The sequence below is a fragment of the Apostichopus japonicus genome, chromosome 8, assembly GCF_037975245.1.
Source record: "Apostichopus japonicus isolate 1M-3 chromosome 8, ASM3797524v1, whole genome shotgun sequence".
In the NCBI taxonomy this organism is placed as follows: domain Eukaryota; kingdom Metazoa; phylum Echinodermata; class Holothuroidea; order Aspidochirotida; family Stichopodidae; genus Apostichopus; species Apostichopus japonicus.
Genome location: NC_092568.1, coordinates 18,698,347 through 18,719,629, shown reverse-complemented (window position 1 = coordinate 18,719,629; position 21,283 = coordinate 18,698,347). Strand labels below are relative to the sequence as shown.

The 21,283-nt window shown below is 37.1% G+C and overlaps 1 protein-coding gene across 1 annotated transcript; it reads left to right on the top strand.

The window, feature by feature from the left end:
• The first annotated feature begins 709 nt into the window (after window positions 1-709).
• On the top strand, window positions 710-20,940 carry LOC139970894 (gamma-aminobutyric acid type B receptor subunit 2-like). Its single transcript, XM_071976957.1, has 19 exons — window positions 710-1,310; window positions 1,890-2,027; window positions 2,982-3,152; window positions 4,169-4,273; window positions 5,092-5,157; window positions 6,657-6,857; window positions 8,784-9,038; window positions 10,163-10,223; window positions 10,793-10,976; window positions 12,219-12,409; window positions 12,704-12,790; window positions 13,973-14,117; window positions 14,437-14,575; window positions 15,437-15,547; window positions 16,429-16,536; window positions 17,386-17,514; window positions 18,709-18,897; window positions 19,343-19,402; window positions 20,696-20,940. Exons 1-19 carry the CDS (start codon window positions 990-992, stop codon window positions 20,900-20,902), a joined length of 2,868 nt encoding a protein of 955 aa, XP_071833058.1. The 5' UTR covers window positions 710-989; the 3' UTR covers window positions 20,903-20,940.
• Window positions 20,941-21,283: the final 343 nt, after the last annotated feature.

Below are 21,283 nucleotides of genomic sequence, written 5' to 3'. Positions count from 1 at the left end.
AGTGATTTAACTATTGTATTAGGATAAGGACTATTTGAGAGTTATTATGACAAGTCATACACAGCTAATGCTAAATCTGGTTGAAGTCTTCTCATTTCCCAATCGTCCAATGGCATGGAGATTTGTTTCTACATTAGGGGTGCGGCCTACTTGTAAGACCTAAAGCCCGTACCACACTGCCCCAACTAATCAGGACCCGAGTCAACTCGACCGTCGTTACGTTACGTTACATGGCTAATCGTGGATAGTCGGACAGTAAATGCGGCTGTGCTTAAGACTACGACTGATCAAGATTTCGTTTTTTTTTAAGTCGTGTCGGCTTTCAGTCGGGAAAACTGAACGTGTCTTCCCGACTGGCAGTCGGCATGGCTTGCGTTGGTTGATGACTACGTCTCGCAAGAATCTGATGTCAATCTCAGGTCAAACAAGGCTCTGGAGGTCCCGAATCCGGACTTATTCCGAGTATCAAAAAGTTCATTGTTGACCAATTGTCTTGCACATAACTACATATTCAGTACGACATACCACACACTATTATATTGCTACTAGTTACATTCCATATCAGTGATCTTTGCCAGGAAACAAAAGAACCGAAAAGAAACCGCAACAACAACATAATAGTTACAATACTAACGAAGTTAATCGTTGGAAATTTACCACAATCTTTCATACGGTATTTTTGACGAAAACGTAATCTAGCACAAACAATAAGGCATACGTACTATAATACAATAGTTATATGGCTTCTTTAGAGTCTTTTCTAGCAAATTGCCAGTCATGCATAAATCCATCAGCAATGTTGAATGGAATTTTCCTAGAGATGGTTCAGCGAACCATGACTACTTTAAATGCTTAAAAACACCAACTATTCACACACAATTTCAGAGCTCGCCCGTGCAGACGACATACAATCATATATATCCAGCAGCTTTGAGCCGTGTCGGATTTTTACCTTCAACGAATTAACCAAACTTTGACAATTTATCATCATGTTAACAGCGTTGAATTTCTCCAAACTAATCCTTCTAATTTGTGTGTGTTTCGTGGAGGACATTCTTGCTACCACTCCAGAGTATGACGTCACCGAATTTTGGAACGTTTCTGTCACCGAGTCTCCCATATCGATTGTGAACGATTGGTCAATAAATAAACCGAAAATACCTCTTTACATCGCAGCTTTTTACGCAAATGGTGAAATCTGGGACGGAAGCGGAATGATCCCAGCTGTTGAGTTAGCGGTGGATCACGTGAATGCTCAACCCAATATTCTGAGGGATTATGAACTACGTGTAATCTGGAAAAACTCGAATGTAAGCTTAACTAAATATCACTTCTTTCATTTCATTTCGTTTCATTTCCATTCTTCCCATTGCCAAGCAAATTATAATTTGAACTTATAAGTTTTGCAGTTCATGAAAAGTTGGTTCTTACTTTTGATTCGAGACAAAGAAATAAATCCAATATAGCGGGAAGGTTTTTTTTTAATAAGGGGTGTAGCCAGTGAGTTGAAGTCGTTGCAATCGAGCTCATATGGGGTATTTCTTTCTTTCTGAGGGAGGGGGGTTGGGGTCGTCCCCCGCAAAATAGGTGAAACTTTAGTACTTAAGTTGTATATTCTGAGGCATATTTATAGGTAATAGATTAGGTCTAATTAGTTCTATATGCAATTTGTGCTAATAACTACTCTGATGTTTTGTTTGCGATTGAAAAAAAGGGGGAGATGGGGCAGGGATGTACAAGTACCACATACGCCTCTTGGGTCTGCGTCTGCCTCTGTGAAAGATTGAAATCAAGTGTTTTCAAATGTTTTTGGGATTATTTATGATTACACGATATAAGATCTCCCAGATGTATGGATGTGATGTTTTTCATTATTACACCACACGCAGTGTCGATCTTCGGAAGGTATATGGGCGTTCCATAGACATATAGTAGAAGAACCTCAGAAATTGATCTTCATAGGGCCTGCCTGTTCGACGGATGCGCAGCCTGTGGCAGAGACATCGCATTTTGCGAATTTGGTGACGGTGAGTGGTTTTCTTATTTTCTTTCTGGAATTGAAACAGTTTTAGAAATAGTTTGGAATAGTTGGCTACTAAGGCTGACAGCTTTCCATGCACAGCAAAAGATTCACATAGCATGCTGCAGCATCAAGCTGGACAAACCTTTCTGGTACAACATAAGTTAGGACTTTTGACGACTAGACATATCCAAATAGGTTATATATGTGCATATAGAGTTATATCCGACTCTTTATAATTGTGTGTAATATCAACGCTATGCCACTTACGTAAATAGTATATGCTTTTACAAAATATTCTATTACTATTGGAACACGACACAACATGAATTAATGCGACGGTCTAAATCATCGAAGAAACATTTTGCCAGTTATTTATGGCATTATATATCTTTACTGTAATATCCTTCAATGATTGGGTTCCTTTTCCTTGCTGTTTGTATGTATGTATGTATGTATGTGTGTATGTATGTGTGAATGTATGTATGTCTGGGTGTGTGTCTGTATGTATGTATTATAGAGCATATCCATCTATTCACTTGTGATGCAGGTATTCCAATAGACGGAGACTTGTGAGCATTAATTGGACAATTCACATTTCTTGCAATAATTAAAAAGAAAACTCTCGCAATAATTAACAACAAAAAAAGTCAACGGAAGTAAAAAAAGACAATACAAATCTCCGGTCGGTAGTTTCACTAACTGATCACATAGAAGTTCGGTGGGGGGGGGGGGAGGAGGTGGGAGGGTTTCACTGGGGTGTAATGGATTTCACAAGCACTTTGATACTTTTCAAGTAGCTGAGGAAATATAAATGAAATTTATTCGTACCTTATCAACTAAACATCCTTCTGTCCACTGCTGGAGAAATAGTCAATATATTATCATATCACATCAATTCCTAATACAATAAGTTACATGACGACAATTAATTTTTAATTTTTATTCCGCTTTTCGTTAGATGTCATATTCAGCAGCTTCGCCAACCTTGTCTGACAGAAAGAGGTTTCCAAACTTTCTCCGGACGTACGTATCGGAGACACATCTTAATACACCAAAACTCTGGCTAATGCAATATTTTAACTGGACAAGAATCGGAGCTTTATCTCAAAACCACGATTTTTTTATATCGGTAGGAAAGAGTTCACATTCAATATTAATTTCATAAACGTGTGTTTTGCTACACTGCTGAAATCATGACTGAATCATTTTAGATCATTTATTGATTGTTATCATTATTATTAATTAAACCAATGAAAGAAATATCAAGAAGGAAATGACCTTCAAGGTGATCTGCTATCTTCTTTCAAGAGTGCAGTAAATGCTATTCCGGGTGTCATTTCTGTGTGTGGGTGTGTGTGGGTGGGTATCATGCTAGGCAGTGGCGCGCGTAAACCGTATATATTAACAAAACCATGCATTTAATGCCTTTAATAAACTTATAGTTGATAGTCTAAATATGCCTAAGAATGGACCATTTTCACGTTCGTAATATCATGTACAAACTTGTCGTCATAATGTTTCCTATATATAGTTATATGTCATGATTTGCTGATGTATGTGGTCCGGTCCGTTCGAAGGTATGTGTAACATGACTTAAAATGCAGGGCCATTGTTTTTGGAGTCACTTCAGATATATCCATTGTAAGTTTTGTTCTGCTTGTAAGTTCAAAGCACGTGATAATAAGGAGGATTGAAGTTGATTTTGAAAGCCTTTTAGAATAGAAAATATTTACATTGGTTAAGGCGGAGTATTGTTCAGAGTGAGCAGACAGAAGAGTTTGACGGTGGAGTGGGGGGGGGTGTCGGTATCACAATCTTGTTATTCCCCTAGCTCATAATCTAAACGGTCATAACACAATACAATATGCGTGTGTCATCATGCATGTGGTGGGCAGGATTATGCCATTTGGAAAGTTCTATACCAAATTAGCGTGTAAGTCAATGGAGGAATTATTTGTGGTACGACCCCAACAAGGCCCCAAACACAAGCATTAATTTGTGTCCAATTAGTTGACGGCAAAAAGGCATTCACATTGGGTTAATAAACGAACGGTCCGAATTATGTTAAAGGGAAAGGAATTCTTAAGCTTTTTTTTTTAACATTTGTGTTCTCCGATTGCTCCCCTTCTTTTTCGTGTGTGACAGGCTAACAATCATTTCTTTGAAATACTGTCAAATAGCAGCATCACAATTGCGGTTTCCGAAGTCATCAATGAAGTACCGACTGATCGTCAGTTCCAGGATTTAAAGGTAAGAAATACTGTAAATATAAGAATAAGAGACTATAAAAATCAAAGAAAAAGGCAAACATTTATCCCCATGCGTAATGGAGAAAGAAAAACACAGCTGTTCATTAATTTGTGACAATGACAGAATTGTCAAGCCAGAGTTACAACAAGACACCGTATAGCCACCTGTACAGCACTTGCTATACACCTGGTACAACAACACCTTGCCCCACCACACAAAGAGGTCTTTTAATATGTCTGTTATAATAATTCTCCTCATACCTCGGTTGCTGTTTTTTTTGTCTCATGTTGGTCAGTTTCCGAATAATTTTGTAAAAAATATCATGTTCACTTATTTACGCAGGTGAACCAGGTTTTTTTTTTGTTGGGGGGGGGGGGGGGTACATTACTATAGTAAGTGGGCGTAGCAACAAGCAACTGGGCCCGTTGCAGTGACGGTAATTAGCATCCAAAGGAGAGCCCACATTCGCCTAAGCCCTGCAGTGTTGGCTTGGTTGAACAATTTTTGATATTTGGCAGCACTAGCCACCAATTTCTCAGTCTCTAAAGAATACATAGGGGCCCGTTTAGCTTACTGACTGCACGTTTAACATGATGATTAGTCTCTTCGCCTTTCCACGGCCGGCTGCAGGCTCCAGTCCTTTCTTGTCCCCGAAGCCGCGCCGCCTGCACAGGCCTATATCGGCCCAGACTTTACTTTAGTCAACCACTCCTTCGGATCTTCATTAATATATGTTATTATAACTTTAATAGGTTATAATAACGTAGGGGAATCGATTTGAATTGGTATTTTTTGTTGTTGTTATTTTGTCCCTTTAGGATGAAGATCTCAGGATTTTTGTGCTTCTTGCTTTTGAAGACACTGCCGTGGAAATATTTTGCGGGGTGAGTTTTAAAACAAAACAATAATTGTTGTACATGCAGCTTCATTTGGGAGTTTATTTATCAGGATCGAGACTGAGTATACACAGCACATTATTTCAGCCGTGGATGCAAAAACAAAATTCCAGTTCGAAATTGTGAAACGTTGTACAATTTTGTTCTGAAAAAGTCTGCATCTGTATCTATAATTCGTTTATTTCGTTTATTTTATTCGTTTTTTTTTACAACATATATACAACAAATGTAGCGAATACAGAGAGTTATGGAATGTGAAAGAAAGTGTATCAGGAAACCCTTTTGGGCTTATCTAGTGATACACTCCCTGTACATAGAGTACACAAATAACTTACATACATACTAGTATGCAGTATGTATATTGATTTGCGATTAAAGTAAGATACAACGAACGCAAAATTCTCTTGGGTAAAACATGCTTACGTTTTGAGAGAATGCCACAGCCCTTAGTAGTTTTAGTTGCAATAGACTGTATGTGATTGTTCCATGTTAAACGGGAGTCAATATAAACACCTAAAAACTTAGTGCAATTCACTCTTTGCAGACTCTCATTGTTCATTTTAAGATCTAGATTAACTTCTTCGGCCTTACGCTTACTGTTACTGAAAACGATATAGTTAGTTTTCCTGACGTTTAGTGAAAGTTTTGTTAGCAGTAAACCAATCATGAAACTTAACAAGTTCTAATTATAAGTTAATAATATGTTCCAATAATTGTGGGTTATCATGAAAGTGCAAATACTATACAGTTTAATATAACTTACCAAACTGGCAGGGGTCCCTAAATTAATAAATAGTTACACTATTATCAACCCACGTGTTATTTTAGGCTGTTTATTTTAAACGTCTACTGATTTAGGGGCATGACCTTTTATGGAAGGGCCAGAGGCAAATAAAGGAGTTTAAGAGAAGGAAGTGACCCTGGCGGGGTCGTTGAAGCTGTTTTTATTTAGAGAGGTATGGGGCCCTCCCTCTGATTTGTTTTTCAAGTTTAGAGGTAAAACATTGCATTCTGAGGCATATTTAGACTATATACTAGGTTAATAATTCGGGGCCAAGGTCCAAGATTTTGCTGATAAATACTCTTGAAGTTTTCGTTTGAGGCTGAAAAAGTGGAATGTACACCAGGAGAAGGGCCATAGTTATTTCCAGACCGAATTTAGAAAATCTTCTAACTGACCCCCCCCCCCAGCCCGGACAGACAATGGAGGTGAGAGAGATGGCATGGTTACACGGGAAAGGTCACTCTTAGTCCAGTCGGCTGTATTAAGACGTTCATGTACTCCACACTAACCTTCAAATGGTGAAAATGTAAGAGAGTTTTCTTAGTTTTGGTGTATTGAAATCCTATGACAACCCCCGCCCCTCCCACCCAAACGTCTAAGCATACGCTGATTACTTTATTGAAGTCTACAATTAATATGGATAAGATTGATTTTCTCTAATATTTGAAGCAATTATGCTTACTATTTTCTTATTTCTGTTCAGATTTATAAAAACCGTTTGTATGGGAAAGGATACGTATGGATCACACCCGGATGGTATTCCTACCAGTGGTGGAAACGAAATACAGCAGCTGTAACGGGATGCACCAATGAGGAAGTAGAAACGGCTGTGTTTGAGTCTATGTACATCGGTATGGAAGCTGCAATTGTTTCTTCTTCTAACAACTATCTGCCATCCGGAATTGTAAGTTTTTCATAAATTATATAGATGCATTTCATTATAAGATCCTTGATGGTTTTTTTCTTTTCTTAAAGATTTGTTCTTAACTTTATTATTAGTATCCCGTCGTGGAAACCAAAAGACAGTAAGCAATCTCAATGGATGGTTTAAATCTGACAATGGTCTCGTCTTTAGACAAAGACCTCCAGTCGTGACCTTTGCATAATTATATTCATTGAGTCGAGCAGGACCTCGGCGGCGTCGGATCGGGCCTCAATTTCGGGGTAAAGGGAGGAGGGGGGGGGGGCGAGTGAGAGGCACATCGCTACAAAATGAGGCACATCTGGTTTATGAGAAGGTGGAGCATTTTTTGTATTTTTCTTTCACAGCATTGGTGGCACGTGTCTTCTCCCGGCTCCATCGCCCTTTCTAACTTCATCACTTCACCTATATTGGCCACATCTTACGAAATTAATGAAGGCCAATGTAGTCTTTCAGTCAATTGGACTCTACTGTACATGTTCCTTTCGATTCTCTAGCACACATGTATCACTTTTCAGGAACGAAGAGTAGGCCGGGGGGGGGGCACCGTGGGCCAGGTCAGGGCCCAGGCACAATAAGTTCACCGCCCCCTTTCGCACTCTTCATAAACCCCATATCACCCTCCCATCTGGGCTCACAAATTGACCCCTCGGACTCGAGGCTGTAACCCAATTCAATTCAATTTTCAATTCATAAGACTTTATTTCAATTTCTTGTATTAAAGTATGCAATTTGACAATAGATGTGGATAAATGTACAGGAGAACAAGAGATTGAGGAGTGCCAACAAGAAGCTCTGTAGAGCTTGTTTACGTTGACACCCCTTGACAAATAAAATATAGAATGAAAGCTTAAGTATACAGAGAAAACAGAACAAAGATGGCAATGAAAGGAAATACAAAATCAATGATAGTTTGATATAAGATACTCTTTAAGACGTTTTTTGAAGGTGTTCAAAGTTTTACAACCAGTAATAGTAGTAGGGAGGGAATTCCAAAGTTTTACGCCGACATAACGAATACCAAGTTGTGAAGACCTAAGTCTAAAGTAAGGAACAGAAAAATGATTTGGCGCACGGTTAGGATAGGGATTGTTACGTAACTGAAAATATTTGCGAAAAGTCGACGGAGCATTATCATGTAACCAATTGAAAATAAAAATACCAACATAATAACGATTTATGTCATAGATACTAAGAGCGTTAAGAGTAGTAAACAGGGGTGCTGCATGCTGGAGGTAATCCGCATTACAAATATAACGAATGGCTCTCTTTTGAAGTAAACAAAGGGGTTGAATTCTAGAAGCATGGGTACTGCCCCAAATAACATTACAATAGGTAAGATAGGGAAGTATGAGTGTATTATAAAAAGTGACCAATGTGCTTTTGGGAAGGATTTGGCGAAGTCTATTAAGAACTCCAACGCCTTTAGACACTTTCATACAAATATTCTGAATGTGATTATTCAAAGAAAGATGATTATCGATATAAAAGCCAAGAAATTTAGTAGTCTTAGACAGCATAACTTCAACACCGCAAAGTCTGATACTATTTATGTTAGGATTTAAGTGCTTTGAAGGTGTACGAAACACAATAGAGGTAGTTTTCTTAACATTAAGTGACAATTTATTTGCACAAAACAATTATGAATATATGTAAACTCATTCTGTATAGTATCCAATAGAAAATTAGTGTCCCTGATCACACTCCTCTCGTCGAGCCTGGAGATAGTTTCAAAGGGCACATATTTATTTCAGTTCTTTTATGAAAAGAGTACCCGTACCCGTCTCTTAAGTCCCGTGATAAATTTCTTTTTATAAATTAAAGAAGAAGAAGAAGATGAACAAATGTTCAAATTTCTGGCCGACATAATCAGAAAAAAAAAAAAATTTTCTTGTTGCTCCTTTCCAGCAAACTTCAGATTTCCAAGAGCAGTTTTTGGAGAAGAAAAGACAACTTGAATCATCTGATTTTCGGGAAACGACACTTTCTGGATTGGAACCATTCGGTTACGATGCCGTTTTGGCAGTGGCCCTATCTTTCAACCAATCAGTGGACATTTTAGAAAAGCGAGGGCGTCGGCTTGAGGATTTCACTTACAATGACACAGACATTGGTTCCGTAATATTCGACACTATTAGTTCGTCTAACTTTTTGGGAGTAACCGTAAGTATTTGCAAAAGTAATGAAGTATATATAATAGAAAAATCATTAAAAAATATGCAAAAGTGATACTTGTACAAGTTGCAGGACCAAATAATATATTAGGCTATTATGTGTTGTATTTGTTAGAATAGACGTTTTTTACAAGATTTACAAGAAGTTTCGTGTTTTATAACTCTTTCTCTGATATATTCTAGCTTGTATGGAATGAAACTGTGGTGTGATTTCTGGTTACCTAGTAAGTACCTCGATACCGGCGTTCAGGACATACTGACAAATTCTGATTGGCACCCACCCCACTCCCCACCTCCAAGGAGAGAGAGTCGTAGTTTACGTATCACTAACAACTATATAGAGCATATATAGCGCAGGGGAATATCCAAGACATTTCAAACTAACCATTAACGAAGTTGCCTTTACCACTCCATAATTCGATTTCTGTTCAAATCCAGTTCTATTTTTATGATCATAATTTTATTAAATTTATTAATGGTTTTTCACGTGTGTTGATATACTTACATACCGTATATTGTTTCTTTATTTGTGTGACTGATAAATGCGTCGGTCAGTAGTGTGTAAGATAATTCAATAATATTCAATATTCCAGACCGAAAGAATTAAGCACTTTTCATAATTTAAGTGTTTGATGTATACTTACTCGTATAATGTATATTTTTTGTCTATGGATGAATACGCCTGTCAACGGTAAAGGGAAGGTGAGTCGGTAAAATATCAACATTTCCACGTTGAATGAAGTTGTTTTGCTTCTTTATTCTCTACCATTACGTACTTTCCGTTCTGCTCGAATTGTGAATAAAAATGTAAGTTGATATATACTATAGCCTACATCTAATTGGCATACTACTAAATGCGTATGTCGGTATTCAAGATGATTCAACAATTTCCAACATTCCAGACTCAACAATGTTGCCATATTTGCTTGTCCTTCTTGTGTAATTTTCCTTTTTTTGTGTGTTCTTCGTTTTTACGAATTATGCATGGCGATTGCCTGAATACTTCTTCTTTATACATTGGAGTCAATTTCGTGAATTTCTCCGAAAGTTCAAATCAAAGAGTTCTAATATTACACAGTTGAGGCTCACAACTATGTTTATTGTTCTCGTCAGGGTCCAGTATCTTTTTCAGCCGGTGATCGAGAGGGCCCAATAACTATCCAACAATTACAAGGTAATCGAACGCTCTTCAATAGTGCACTTAAAATCTGTTTATCTCTTTAAAATCTATTTATAGATCGGATTTTTATGATAACCCAGTATGGTACAAAATATCCTATACTGCTTCTTTAAAAGAAGTCATTGGTTTCTTTCAATTTTCTTTCAATATTCAATTAACCGAGATACTTCAACAGTGCACAGTTTGTCGATTACGGCAAAAAATACAGACAACGCAACATTAAATCCCTTTAGCAACCAGTTCCCCTCCTCAAAGAAAATATTCGTTCCAAAACATCAACCGTTGCATGCTCTCCCTGGTGTATTTTTATTTGTTTTGTTTGTAATACCGGTCGTTTTCCTTAAGTGGCCCTCTCCTAGGGGTCGAACAGGGTAATTCCTTTTATATTGGTAGCCTACGCTCCAACAGTTCATAAGTCGATGCATGTAGTCATTAAACATGGTTCGGTTTGGATTAATCAGTTACTATTAAATCCATCCCCCCCCCCACCCACACCCCACAACTCCCCGTCTTTGGACATTAAGTACCTTTATCTGTTTACCAGCTCTTGTTCTCGTTATCAGGCACCTGTAGAGAGGAGTGGACGCTATTCCAGTTCTACTGTTACAAATTCATGAACGAACCATTAAACTGGAAAGATGCTAGCCAATACTGCCGAGATCAAACAGATAGTCAACCCTCCGCTATGGTCTGGATACTTTCTAACGAAGAATATGAATTTATTGGTTCTCAAATTGACGACGAATGGTAAGTTATACACCAACCATGTGCGTCGTATATGCAGTCATGGGTGCCAATTTTATTTGAGAAGGGTCATGTTGGTGAGAGTGAATGGAGAAAGGGATATAAAGTGTTTTGCCGCATATGCTCCTCAACAAGTACTCACAGTCTGTCATTTTGTTTACAAGTTTTAACTTGTAAACGAGTTCCTGCTTGCAGGAGGATCTAAAATACATACAATACAAAATACAAATACATACAACTGAAGGGATTCACTCATGTGGTCGTTATAACCTTCCGTCTATACCACTCTTTAGGATTATAAACATGAACGTATAAGGCTTACTAAAGTTTGCAGTCTGAGGGAGAGTAATTGTGACGTGCTAACTTGAAGTTTTTGTTAGCCATTTCTGTAATTTTGCATACATTTACCACGTTTCTTCGTAACCACTATTTACGACAAACAATAAACAAACGGTTGATATACCTTTCTGGTTGCAGAGTTACATCCGGATACATATCAATGGGACGAATGCAAGCTATTACTAAAAAAAAAAACATGTCCTTCATTGCGCTCATGTCTATGACGTCAGCACGTATATGGTATACACAGCTTAGCTTGTGATATAGCATAAATGATGTTTCATAAGAATATTACAATATTACAAGCCCAAAATATTTTAACTATGACCTACAAGTGTTCTCTTATAGTAATTTCGTCATATCAAACTACCTAATAACAAATATAATATATTTATTATGTTGTTTATCCTTTTACAATAAAGGAAATACTGCCAGTGGAAACCCCCCATCCCTACCCCCTCTTATACTACCTATATGGAAGTTACCGCATCCCCTCCCCCTCAGCAAGTTAATACTAAAAATGTACTGAAGTCTTAAAAAAAGGTCTAGCAAACGCATTTTCTAAATGCCCCATCCCATCCCACCAACCGCACCCACCTTCCTTGAATTTGCGGTCGGTCATTATGTACGCGCTTTATCCATAGCATTGTCTTTGGCATGAGTTATTAATATTTTATATTATTATTATTATTACTATTATTATTATCATTATTATTATTATTATTATTATTATTATTATTATTATTATTATTATTATTATTATTATTATTATTATTATTATTATTATTATTATTATTATTATTATTATTATTATTATTATTATTATTATTATTATTATTATTATTATTATTATTATTATTATTATTATTATTATTATTATTATCGTATTGTTCTTCTTTTCTCAAGGTATATTGGTTTAACATACGAAGAGTCGTTAGACAAGCTAGTTTGGGTTGATACCACTCGAAATGCATCTTGGACCCCGGTAGGTTTCAATGAAGGTGACGACTCGTGTTACGTTTGGAATGTTGGATCAGGCGAATGGAGACCGATAGACTGTGAAGCTAATCGGCCATTCATATGCAAAATGAGACCAGGTTTGATATAGTAAATTTTATACCCTTCCTTGACATAGCTTTTACCAGCACTGCTTAAAAAACTACATTATTATTGTCAATATATTTCTAGCATAATCTAGCCATTTATTTCCTAGCCATTAATTTTCACAGGAGTGTTAATGTATAAACGTATATAACATTAATCACGTAAGCATAAATGTGTGCTTTACCTGTACAAAATATTCTGTTGATGAGAGAGAAAATTGTCAAGAGATTTTTTGAATTTAGAATTGAAAGATGTAAATACACACATCTATTTCTCTTAACCTTCAGATTTTGAAGAGACAGCGATTGTGACTGTCTCATCTTCGACAAATGGCTCGTTAGATACAACTTGGCATGGACAATTTATGTGGCACGGTTAGTTATGACTTTCATTAAATACATTTCCCAAAGAATATATAGACACCGGTTAAATTTAATAACTGGCAGTATTGAAACGGTAAAGATGAAAGATTTGTTTCTACTCCATGACAGGAAAACACAATCAGAAAGATGACAATTTGAAATTGATACAAACGAAGAGCAAACCTACAAAATTGAGAAACAAAACGTTTCCGAACAGCGAACCAGAGGAGAAAGACAAACAAAGGGAACTAGCATGTAACGCCTCTTTCTTTAGAGACCACGTGATTAGGACAATAAAACAGAGGAAAGAGACAAACAAAGGGAACTAGCATGCACGTCTCTTTCTTTAGTGACCACGTGATCAGGACACTGATCTAGAGGAGAAAGACAAACAAAGGGAACTTGCATGCACGTCTCTTTCTTTAGTGACCACGTGATCAGGACACTGATCCAGAGGAGAAAGACAAACAAAGGGAACTTGCATGTAACGCCTCTTTCTTTAGTGACCACGTGATTAGGACAATAAAACAGAGGAAAGAGACAAACAAAGGGAACTTGCATGTACGTCTCTTTCTTTAGTGACCACGTGATCAGGACACTGATCCAGAGGAGAAAGACAAACAAAGGGAACTTGCATGCAACGCCTCTTTCTTTAGTGACCACGTGATCAGGACACTGATCCAGAGGAGAAAGACAAACAAAGGAAACTTGCATGCAACGCCTCTTTCTTTAGTGACCACGTGATCAGGACACTGATCCAGAGGAGAAAGACAAACAAAGGGAACTTGCATGCAATGCCTCTTTCTTTAGTGACCACGTGATCAGGACACTGATCCAGAGGAGAAAGACAAACAAAGGAAACTTGCATGCAACGCCTCTTTCTTTAGTGACCACGTGATCAGGACACTGATCCAGAGGAGAAAGACAAACAAAGGAAACTTGCATGCAACGCCTCTTTCTTTAGTGACCACGTGATCAGGACACTGATCCAGAGGAGAAAGACAAACAAAGGGAACTTGCATGCAACGCCTCTTTCTTTAGTGACCACGTGATCAGGACACTGATCCAGAGGAGAAAGACAAACAGGACAACAACAAAAAACAGAGTAGAAAGACGACCACATGATATAGATATTTTATATAGGTATAAAATGAATTATTATAACAGTTATGACAATTTCTCCCTTTTGTATAGATAATGTGGTACCATTGGATCGTACGCCAGCCGTAGAGCTTGGCCTAACTGCTGTCGCCTACATTGTCTTGTGCTCGTTGGCCAGTTTGGGAATATTACTTGCTATTTGCTTTCTAGCTTTCAACGTCCTGGCTCGAAAACATACGTGAGTTTACTCTTTAAATTGATGAAAATTTAAAAAGAAAAAAATAGTGACAGGATTTCTATGAATAGTTAGGCATAGTCTGCTGAGGACTTTACACGATTGGCTGAGGATTTGACTGATCTAGTTAGGATTAGTGTGGTAGCGTCTTTTTCCACACTGAAAACAAGTCCTGTCTGATGGTGTTCACTGTATCAATGAACAAAAACAAATTTAAGAAAAAACCGAAGGAAAAGAAAGAAAGAAAGAATGATTTGCCATATCTTCTCCCTTTTGGTAGAATTTTGTTTTCTAACATGAATTTCTTTTTGTACTTTTTAAGCTTTGTTAAACTGTCCAGTCCTCGCCTCAACAATCTTATCGTGATTGGCTGTATTATGATATATCTATCGATATGTGTCATTGGATCAGAAATTGTCAGCGGGGACGGGGAAAGAGAGTTATTCCCTGGTTTTTGTATGGTAAGTCGACATTAAATTTCATATAATTTCGTAAGACCTTATCCATTGTTTTAAGTTTTCATGTAAAAATTCAAGCAATACTTTACAACCATCACCTGAAAGGATATTTGGTCTTGCGTAATATTGATATAAAATTGACCAGAATAAATACTGATATCTCACTACGAGAACACAACCACGAAATTGACCAAAACTCTATAATTTATCACGTACATGCATCTGCCACCTTTTCAACTAATCATGTAGATTATGCACAAAACCAGTATTACGTCATTAGTTCGAATGTATAAAGTAATCAATTGATAAATACAATATTAATAAGGATTGAATTAAATAAGAGAGCAGCGTCAATGCTCACCACTTCCCATTATGCAAATGAACAAAACAAGAGGGCAAACCGTGGCGTTGCATATCTCATCGCCAGCAAACACTGATTTCGAATGATAAAAAAAAATATCATTAGCTACGCAATCTGGCAGTAGTAGGAACGTACCACTTGACATTTCCAGTATGCCTGTCAGTGAAGGTTGTATGTCAATACAAGGTTTCCCCTTGGAATAAAACAATTAATCGCGCTAAAAAATATACATTTGACCTTTAACCACGTAACCTTTGACCTCGGTTCCCATGGCAACCGCATATTTTGATAGTACTTGACATTCACTTTTACTTTCTTTGGGATGCATATACGATCGTGAACTGGTAAACCTGTACTCACGTTCTTCGTATTACGTTCATCTGGCTCAATTGACTACTAGCCTATAAACGTATTTACTGAAGAGAGGCTTATATTATACGGTACGTTTATGTATACGCTGTTGATTTAATGTTGACTAGAACCTCTACAAATTGATCCCACAGCTTAGAATCTGGCTCCTTTCTATCGGCTTCGTTCTTGGCTTTGGAACCCTATTCAGTAAAACGTGGAGGGTTTATAAGGTCGCTAGCACTAATGGAGGAGCAAAACGAACGGTAAGAAACCATTTAACATGACAAAGGAAGTTGACAGTTTGAAGTCGTACCCCAGACAGTTTGATTATGCCATATTATATACTGTAAATCTGTTCCGTATAAATACATATACCACGATGATGCCTCAGAGGGAGACGAGTTTTATATAAACGCGCCGATTAGAACTATTTATAGTTGTGAACTGTTTATATTAAATATAATTATTTTTACAGGAATACTTATAATCCATCGTTTGTGTATGGTAATGGCTGTTTTACCATATTTTTAAACTCTGAACCCAAACGACAAATATATTTGGAGATAACTACTGAGTTAGAAGCAGAAAGGTCTGGACAACAAGTTCCAACTTTTATACATCAACCTTCCTTACATCGGAGAAAATTCAGATAAATAATTGTTTACCAAAATGTGCATGCAAGTCAGATACAAAGATATTGAGAGGGGCCCAAGTCGGACCCCATGGACAATATTGCCACCTGTCCAACCAGACCAGGCCACATACTTTTGAATTCCTGTAATCTGTTATCCTGAACAGAAACATTAGGAGCGCGGGAAGAGACTCCAAATCCACATCCCGATGAACTCGTTACTATATGATAGTCTACTGTATGTGCATAGTGTCTTTCATTTCTTTATCATTTCTCCAGAACTTTCCCTACCTTTATTAATATATTATGTAAAACAACTTTCAAAACATGTGCTATTTAAAAGAGTCTATATATACTTAAAAGAAGAAAAAAAATGATGGATATTTTCATAGCCCAAGTCCGTTACTTAAGGTCATCTTTCCTTGTGAAGCTTTATACGTTTGCAATGAAGTTAGGTGCACGGTCAGATTTTTTTTTTTTTTAAGCTGTAGTTACCTTTTCAATATTTTCCAGGTCATAAAAGATTCAGAGCTGTTTGTAATGGTCGGCATCTTTCTCCTGGTCGACTTCATTATTCTACTTTTGTGGCAAGTGCTGGACCCATTACGTCATCAGAGAACTGTAAGTTTTAAAGATATGTTTAAATCAATATTACACGTTTCATACTACGTTTGTGCTACCCCTTTGTACATCCCCCCAAAATCATTAACCTAAAGTTCACTATAAACTATACCACTTTCCAATTACAAAGCAAAACGGTTTGCCAGTATCATTTCTCTACTCCTTGAATTGAAACTGCCGTCTTTCTCATATCCTTCTCGTATATCGTATTTTTTTATTTGAGTTTTTTATTTTTGTTTTCGTAATTTCGTTGCCAATTTAACATCACAGTATGTGAATCTTACTATATGAGTTCCATATGACTCTATTTATTCACGTGTAATATCTACAGAATGCTAAGTAAAAATAAGTAGCGACTATGTCGACGCCGATATGATGGTTGTTAGCCTGCACGACGTGTTATTATTTATTTAAATAGTTTAGTTATAAATACAAAATTCTACAGTTGCCCTGTTACATTAAGGTTGCACGGTTCTTACTGTCAATACACACTGTACTTATTTATTCCAACATGAACGAACATCATACCAATTTACTCAGGTTTGTTGCGATATTATGACTCTGTACCACAACAAAATGGGTTGCGATCAGTGAACAATAAAAGAAAAATAATAATCATAAATAAAGCAATGATATGTTGGATAGTAATGTATATAATTAAGTGTGACAGCATGCTTAATACGAACAACCCATTAAGTCACTTATACTGAGGGAAATTGAAATCATCCCCTCCCCTCCCCTCCCCCTTACCCTCCCCCTCCCCACACACACCCGTTTCTCTCTTCGTTATGGTTCTGTGGTCTGTAGATCTTTTGCCTTTTCATGTCTATTTTGATACTTCCGTTTCAGAATCTGGATTTCGGTCATTACATTCATACATGCAATTGCCAACATGTTACCGTATGGACCGGTGTATTAGCCGTCTACAAGGGCTTAATTCTTATTTTCGGGGTTTTTCTCGCTTGGCAGACGAGACGAGTAAGTAGTCTTTTTGTCAGTTTCTCTTCTTGTTTTAATTTTTTGGGGGAAAAGATCAACGGATTTATGCTGGCTTGAGATTCGAATTATTGTGCATTGTACGAGTCGAGGTTGTCCCTATCCTAATAAGGACTGCTTTGTTCCAATTTGAGTATTGATTGATCCTCTTGGTGAAGGTAAAGTCTAAACAACTTCCTAAACCAATTTTGGTACATTTCCGATTTGATTTGAAAAAAATAAAATAACTACCATTCAAATTATATTTCATTAGCTGGATGTACTGCTTACATTATCGATAATAATATATAAAAAGGTTACCGATTTTCTGTGTTTCTTTATTAATTATATTTAATGTCTATGAAAACTGTCTGGGTGACGAATAAAAATCTTAAATATGAATTTTAACCACTTCAATTACGCGACTGATGCTTAACGGTGACGTCATATTGTGAATAATAAATATCGAATGATTCCTGAATTGATTAATTGTAATTTTGATTTGAGTTATATTCAGTAGGTTTGGCGAAAATATAAGAACAAAAAAGTGGCTTAATGTAAATAAGCTGTTTAAACACACGATATTATGGTCACAACTGAGGAAAACATTCCGTCTATCTATAAGTGTGATTTTTAAGTAGAATGTTCCTTATATAGAAATTCTCCATTAACTAACATAGCATATCGTCAAGGTTATTAGTCTCTAAGTCCTTGTAAAAGTGTTTACTACGCTACACTTCAATGGATGGCTAAAACTATTTATGGCACCTTAAGTTTACCGTATCGTGACCATGCACACAGACTTCTTTATACGTTGGTAATGATAAGTAATATAAATCCATTTTACTCATCGGTAAACTAATTCCTATCCTAGGTATTGAAGCTATAAAGTGGTCTAAAAATTGTTTCAATTGACTCAATTTCCGCACCACATGTTCATCCAAGTTTGTTCTTAAACATTCAAGTGGCAAAAACAAAACCAAAAACATAAAAACAAATTCTGTTTGTTAACATATCTGAAACAATGTTCTCCTGTCGCTTCCAGACGGGAGAATTAACAAAAGGACGGATTAATATATCGACTCTAATTATGCATTATGTCGCGTGCCAACTAAAATATATCGACCCCATTTGAAGTATAACACTGAGGTAACTATTTTCAACATTGTTTCTCGTTTGGTTTTGCTTTCGACACAGGTGACTATACCGGCCCTGAATGATAGCAAACTAATCGGCATCTGTGTTTACAACACGACATTACTCTGCATCATTGGTTTTAGTATGTCCCTGGCGTTTCCAGAGCAACCCTCTTTCCAATTTATTCTATTATCAGCTATCAAAACCTTCTGTGCAACATTCGTACTCCTCGTCATCTTTGTCCCAAAGGTAAACTTGTTATGATTTTTTCAGCACTGTTTTTCATTGGAAATGTAGGTGTAGGAAGGGGGGGGGGGGGTGGTTGGGATTTTAAAGTCCATGTATAATTTAAGTATAGGAGATGAACCCTTATTGACGGGCCAGAGGGGGGAGGCGAGAAAGGTATGATCCTGGGGTCGCTGAAGCCGACTGCCATGTTGGGGAGTGTGGGATCCTCCCCTAGATAGAAAACGAAAGACGTCAAATTGTGCATTCTGAAGCAACACTCATAGCAGTGGCATAATTCTTCCACGTCTGAACGCAAAACATTCCTCCTGAACCCCTCCCCGACTGGGAATGGGAGATTGATGTTAATTGCGCATGCTTAGAATGTCATTTTCATGCAAGTAACTCGTGCGTTTCTGGAATATCAATAGAGAACAAATAAGAAAATAATTTCCTTTTTTCGTTTCAGATAGTATTCGTGTACAAATATCCGAAAGCGGATAGACGGATATCAATGAGTAATACCCCGGTATGTATATATGACTCTGCGCTTCACTGTCTTCTGTTAATCATTGGGCAGTTTCCTTCAAATTGGTTGCTAGTTTGTAACGAGAGTAAGACACTCAGGGCGTAGCCATGCAGGAAGGGTTCCCACGGGCCAAGTTCCTCTCTTTCCGAATTCTTAAAGTAAGCTGCAAACAAAATTTTGCTCAAGACAATGCACACTACAAACTAAATAAATCTAGCATGCTTCAATCGCTGGTAATTTTCATCCCTTTTCCGATAGTGATCCTACGATTAACCGCTATTTCTTTTGTAACCTAATTTAAATACCCGGGTGATTTCTCCCGGAGCTCCTTTGCCAAGAAACCCTCAGTCTCTTAGATTCATATTTAACGTCCCATAATTATGAATTGACAATTGTCAACAACTCTGTAACTAGACGACAATTGGAGTGACTCGAACTCGGGACCTTATGATTGAAAGGCACCGCGGCGTTAACTACTGTGACACTCCTTAATAATACTGGGGTTGATAAAAACTAACAAAATTGTCCATTTTTAACCAAACATAGACCCCCCCTATTAAAGTGTACTTTATTTGAAGAAAAAAAAGTCGCCCTGTCATTTGCCCCCCCCCCCCGCACGTTGGATCCTATCCACATCACTGGGTATACTCATATGATAAATGAAAAAAATGACAAAGTTTTAGACTTTCTGATTATTCATCGTACATGACAATTGACCATGTGGAATCTAATGAAGTGGATTCTTTTAGTATAAAAACAAAACATTAGTTTAACAAATATAGGGGAGCTGATGGGAAGCAGACATCTTCGTCGACATTTATTTTTTATCTGGCAGGTCTGTTTCTGTAGTTGCTTTTGATACCTTTAAATTTCGAATGTATCGAACTATCATTTCTAGTTTGCATGATACCGAAGCATGTCAGTCTAATCAGCGAAATATTCATTTTGTATGATCATATTAGATTAACTGTGTTATCTGTTATCTATTGACTGTTCAGTGTTTATTGTTATTCTTTTCATTCAATGTCATGCTTAAAGTAAACATTCCCCAACCCCACTGTATTGACAACAATAGAAGCCAGTGTTGAAAGTGTTTAATATTAACATCTGAATCAAAGTCTTCAACATATCTTCCATGCCATGCGCGTCTTTTTTTGGACGGTTACCGGCGCTTTATAAATGTCCAATATTATAATTATTATTTTTTTTATTATTAATATTACTAGCTCATCGTAACTATAAAATCTCCAATTTGACGAAAGTGAAAAAGCATTTTCCTGTCTTTCCATCCAGAACCTTGCCTCTCAGACACCTCACGTGAGCAGTATTGATCAAGCTGGAAACGAAGGCAATGATGAAAGGAATAATTTGATGGCGTATATTATAAAACGTCTGAAGGTGTTGACGGGATACGATAACAGGGCCGAAGACTGTGATTGCAATGGAAACAACTCGAAATCACCTGCACCGCAGATCACTGCAATTAACGATGTTGTTTAGACTGTTGAATATTCATCACTGCCATCATGACGTCCAAGGGATGAATGAATAATCACTGCTATCTCTTTCAATTGACATTTAGTATAAACTGAGACGAGAAGAGAACAATTTTTAAATTTGTATAGATATTGTTGTGAATAGGATAACTCAAATTATTTTTCAAGCAAATAATAATATTAAACTTCATACAACATTCGTGGTGAGGGGGGGGGGGGGAACACCCACCCCTAATAGGGATGGGACTATGCATGCTATGCCGTACCAGGGTTCCTGTTTGCTTTGATTTTTTTTGTATATTGATTAGTGCAAAATGTAATACATATAGACAAGTATTCTTTGATTCTGTTGCTATTCTTACTATTATACATAGAGACAAGTATT

Bases quoted from the DNA above. Each gene is read 5' to 3' on its own strand.
- LOC139970894 (XM_071976957.1), top strand. From the start codon at position 990: ATGTTAACAGCGTTGAATTTCTCCAAACTAATCCTTCTAATTTGTGTG. The intron at 9,039-10,162 runs GTAAGTATTTGC...TGTTCTCGTCAG, and splicing joins CTAACTTTTTGGGAGTAACC to GGTCCAGTATCTTTTTCAGC. The intron at 12,410-12,703 runs GTTTGATATAGT...CTTAACCTTCAG, and splicing joins CATATGCAAAATGAGACCAG to ATTTTGAAGAGACAGCGATT.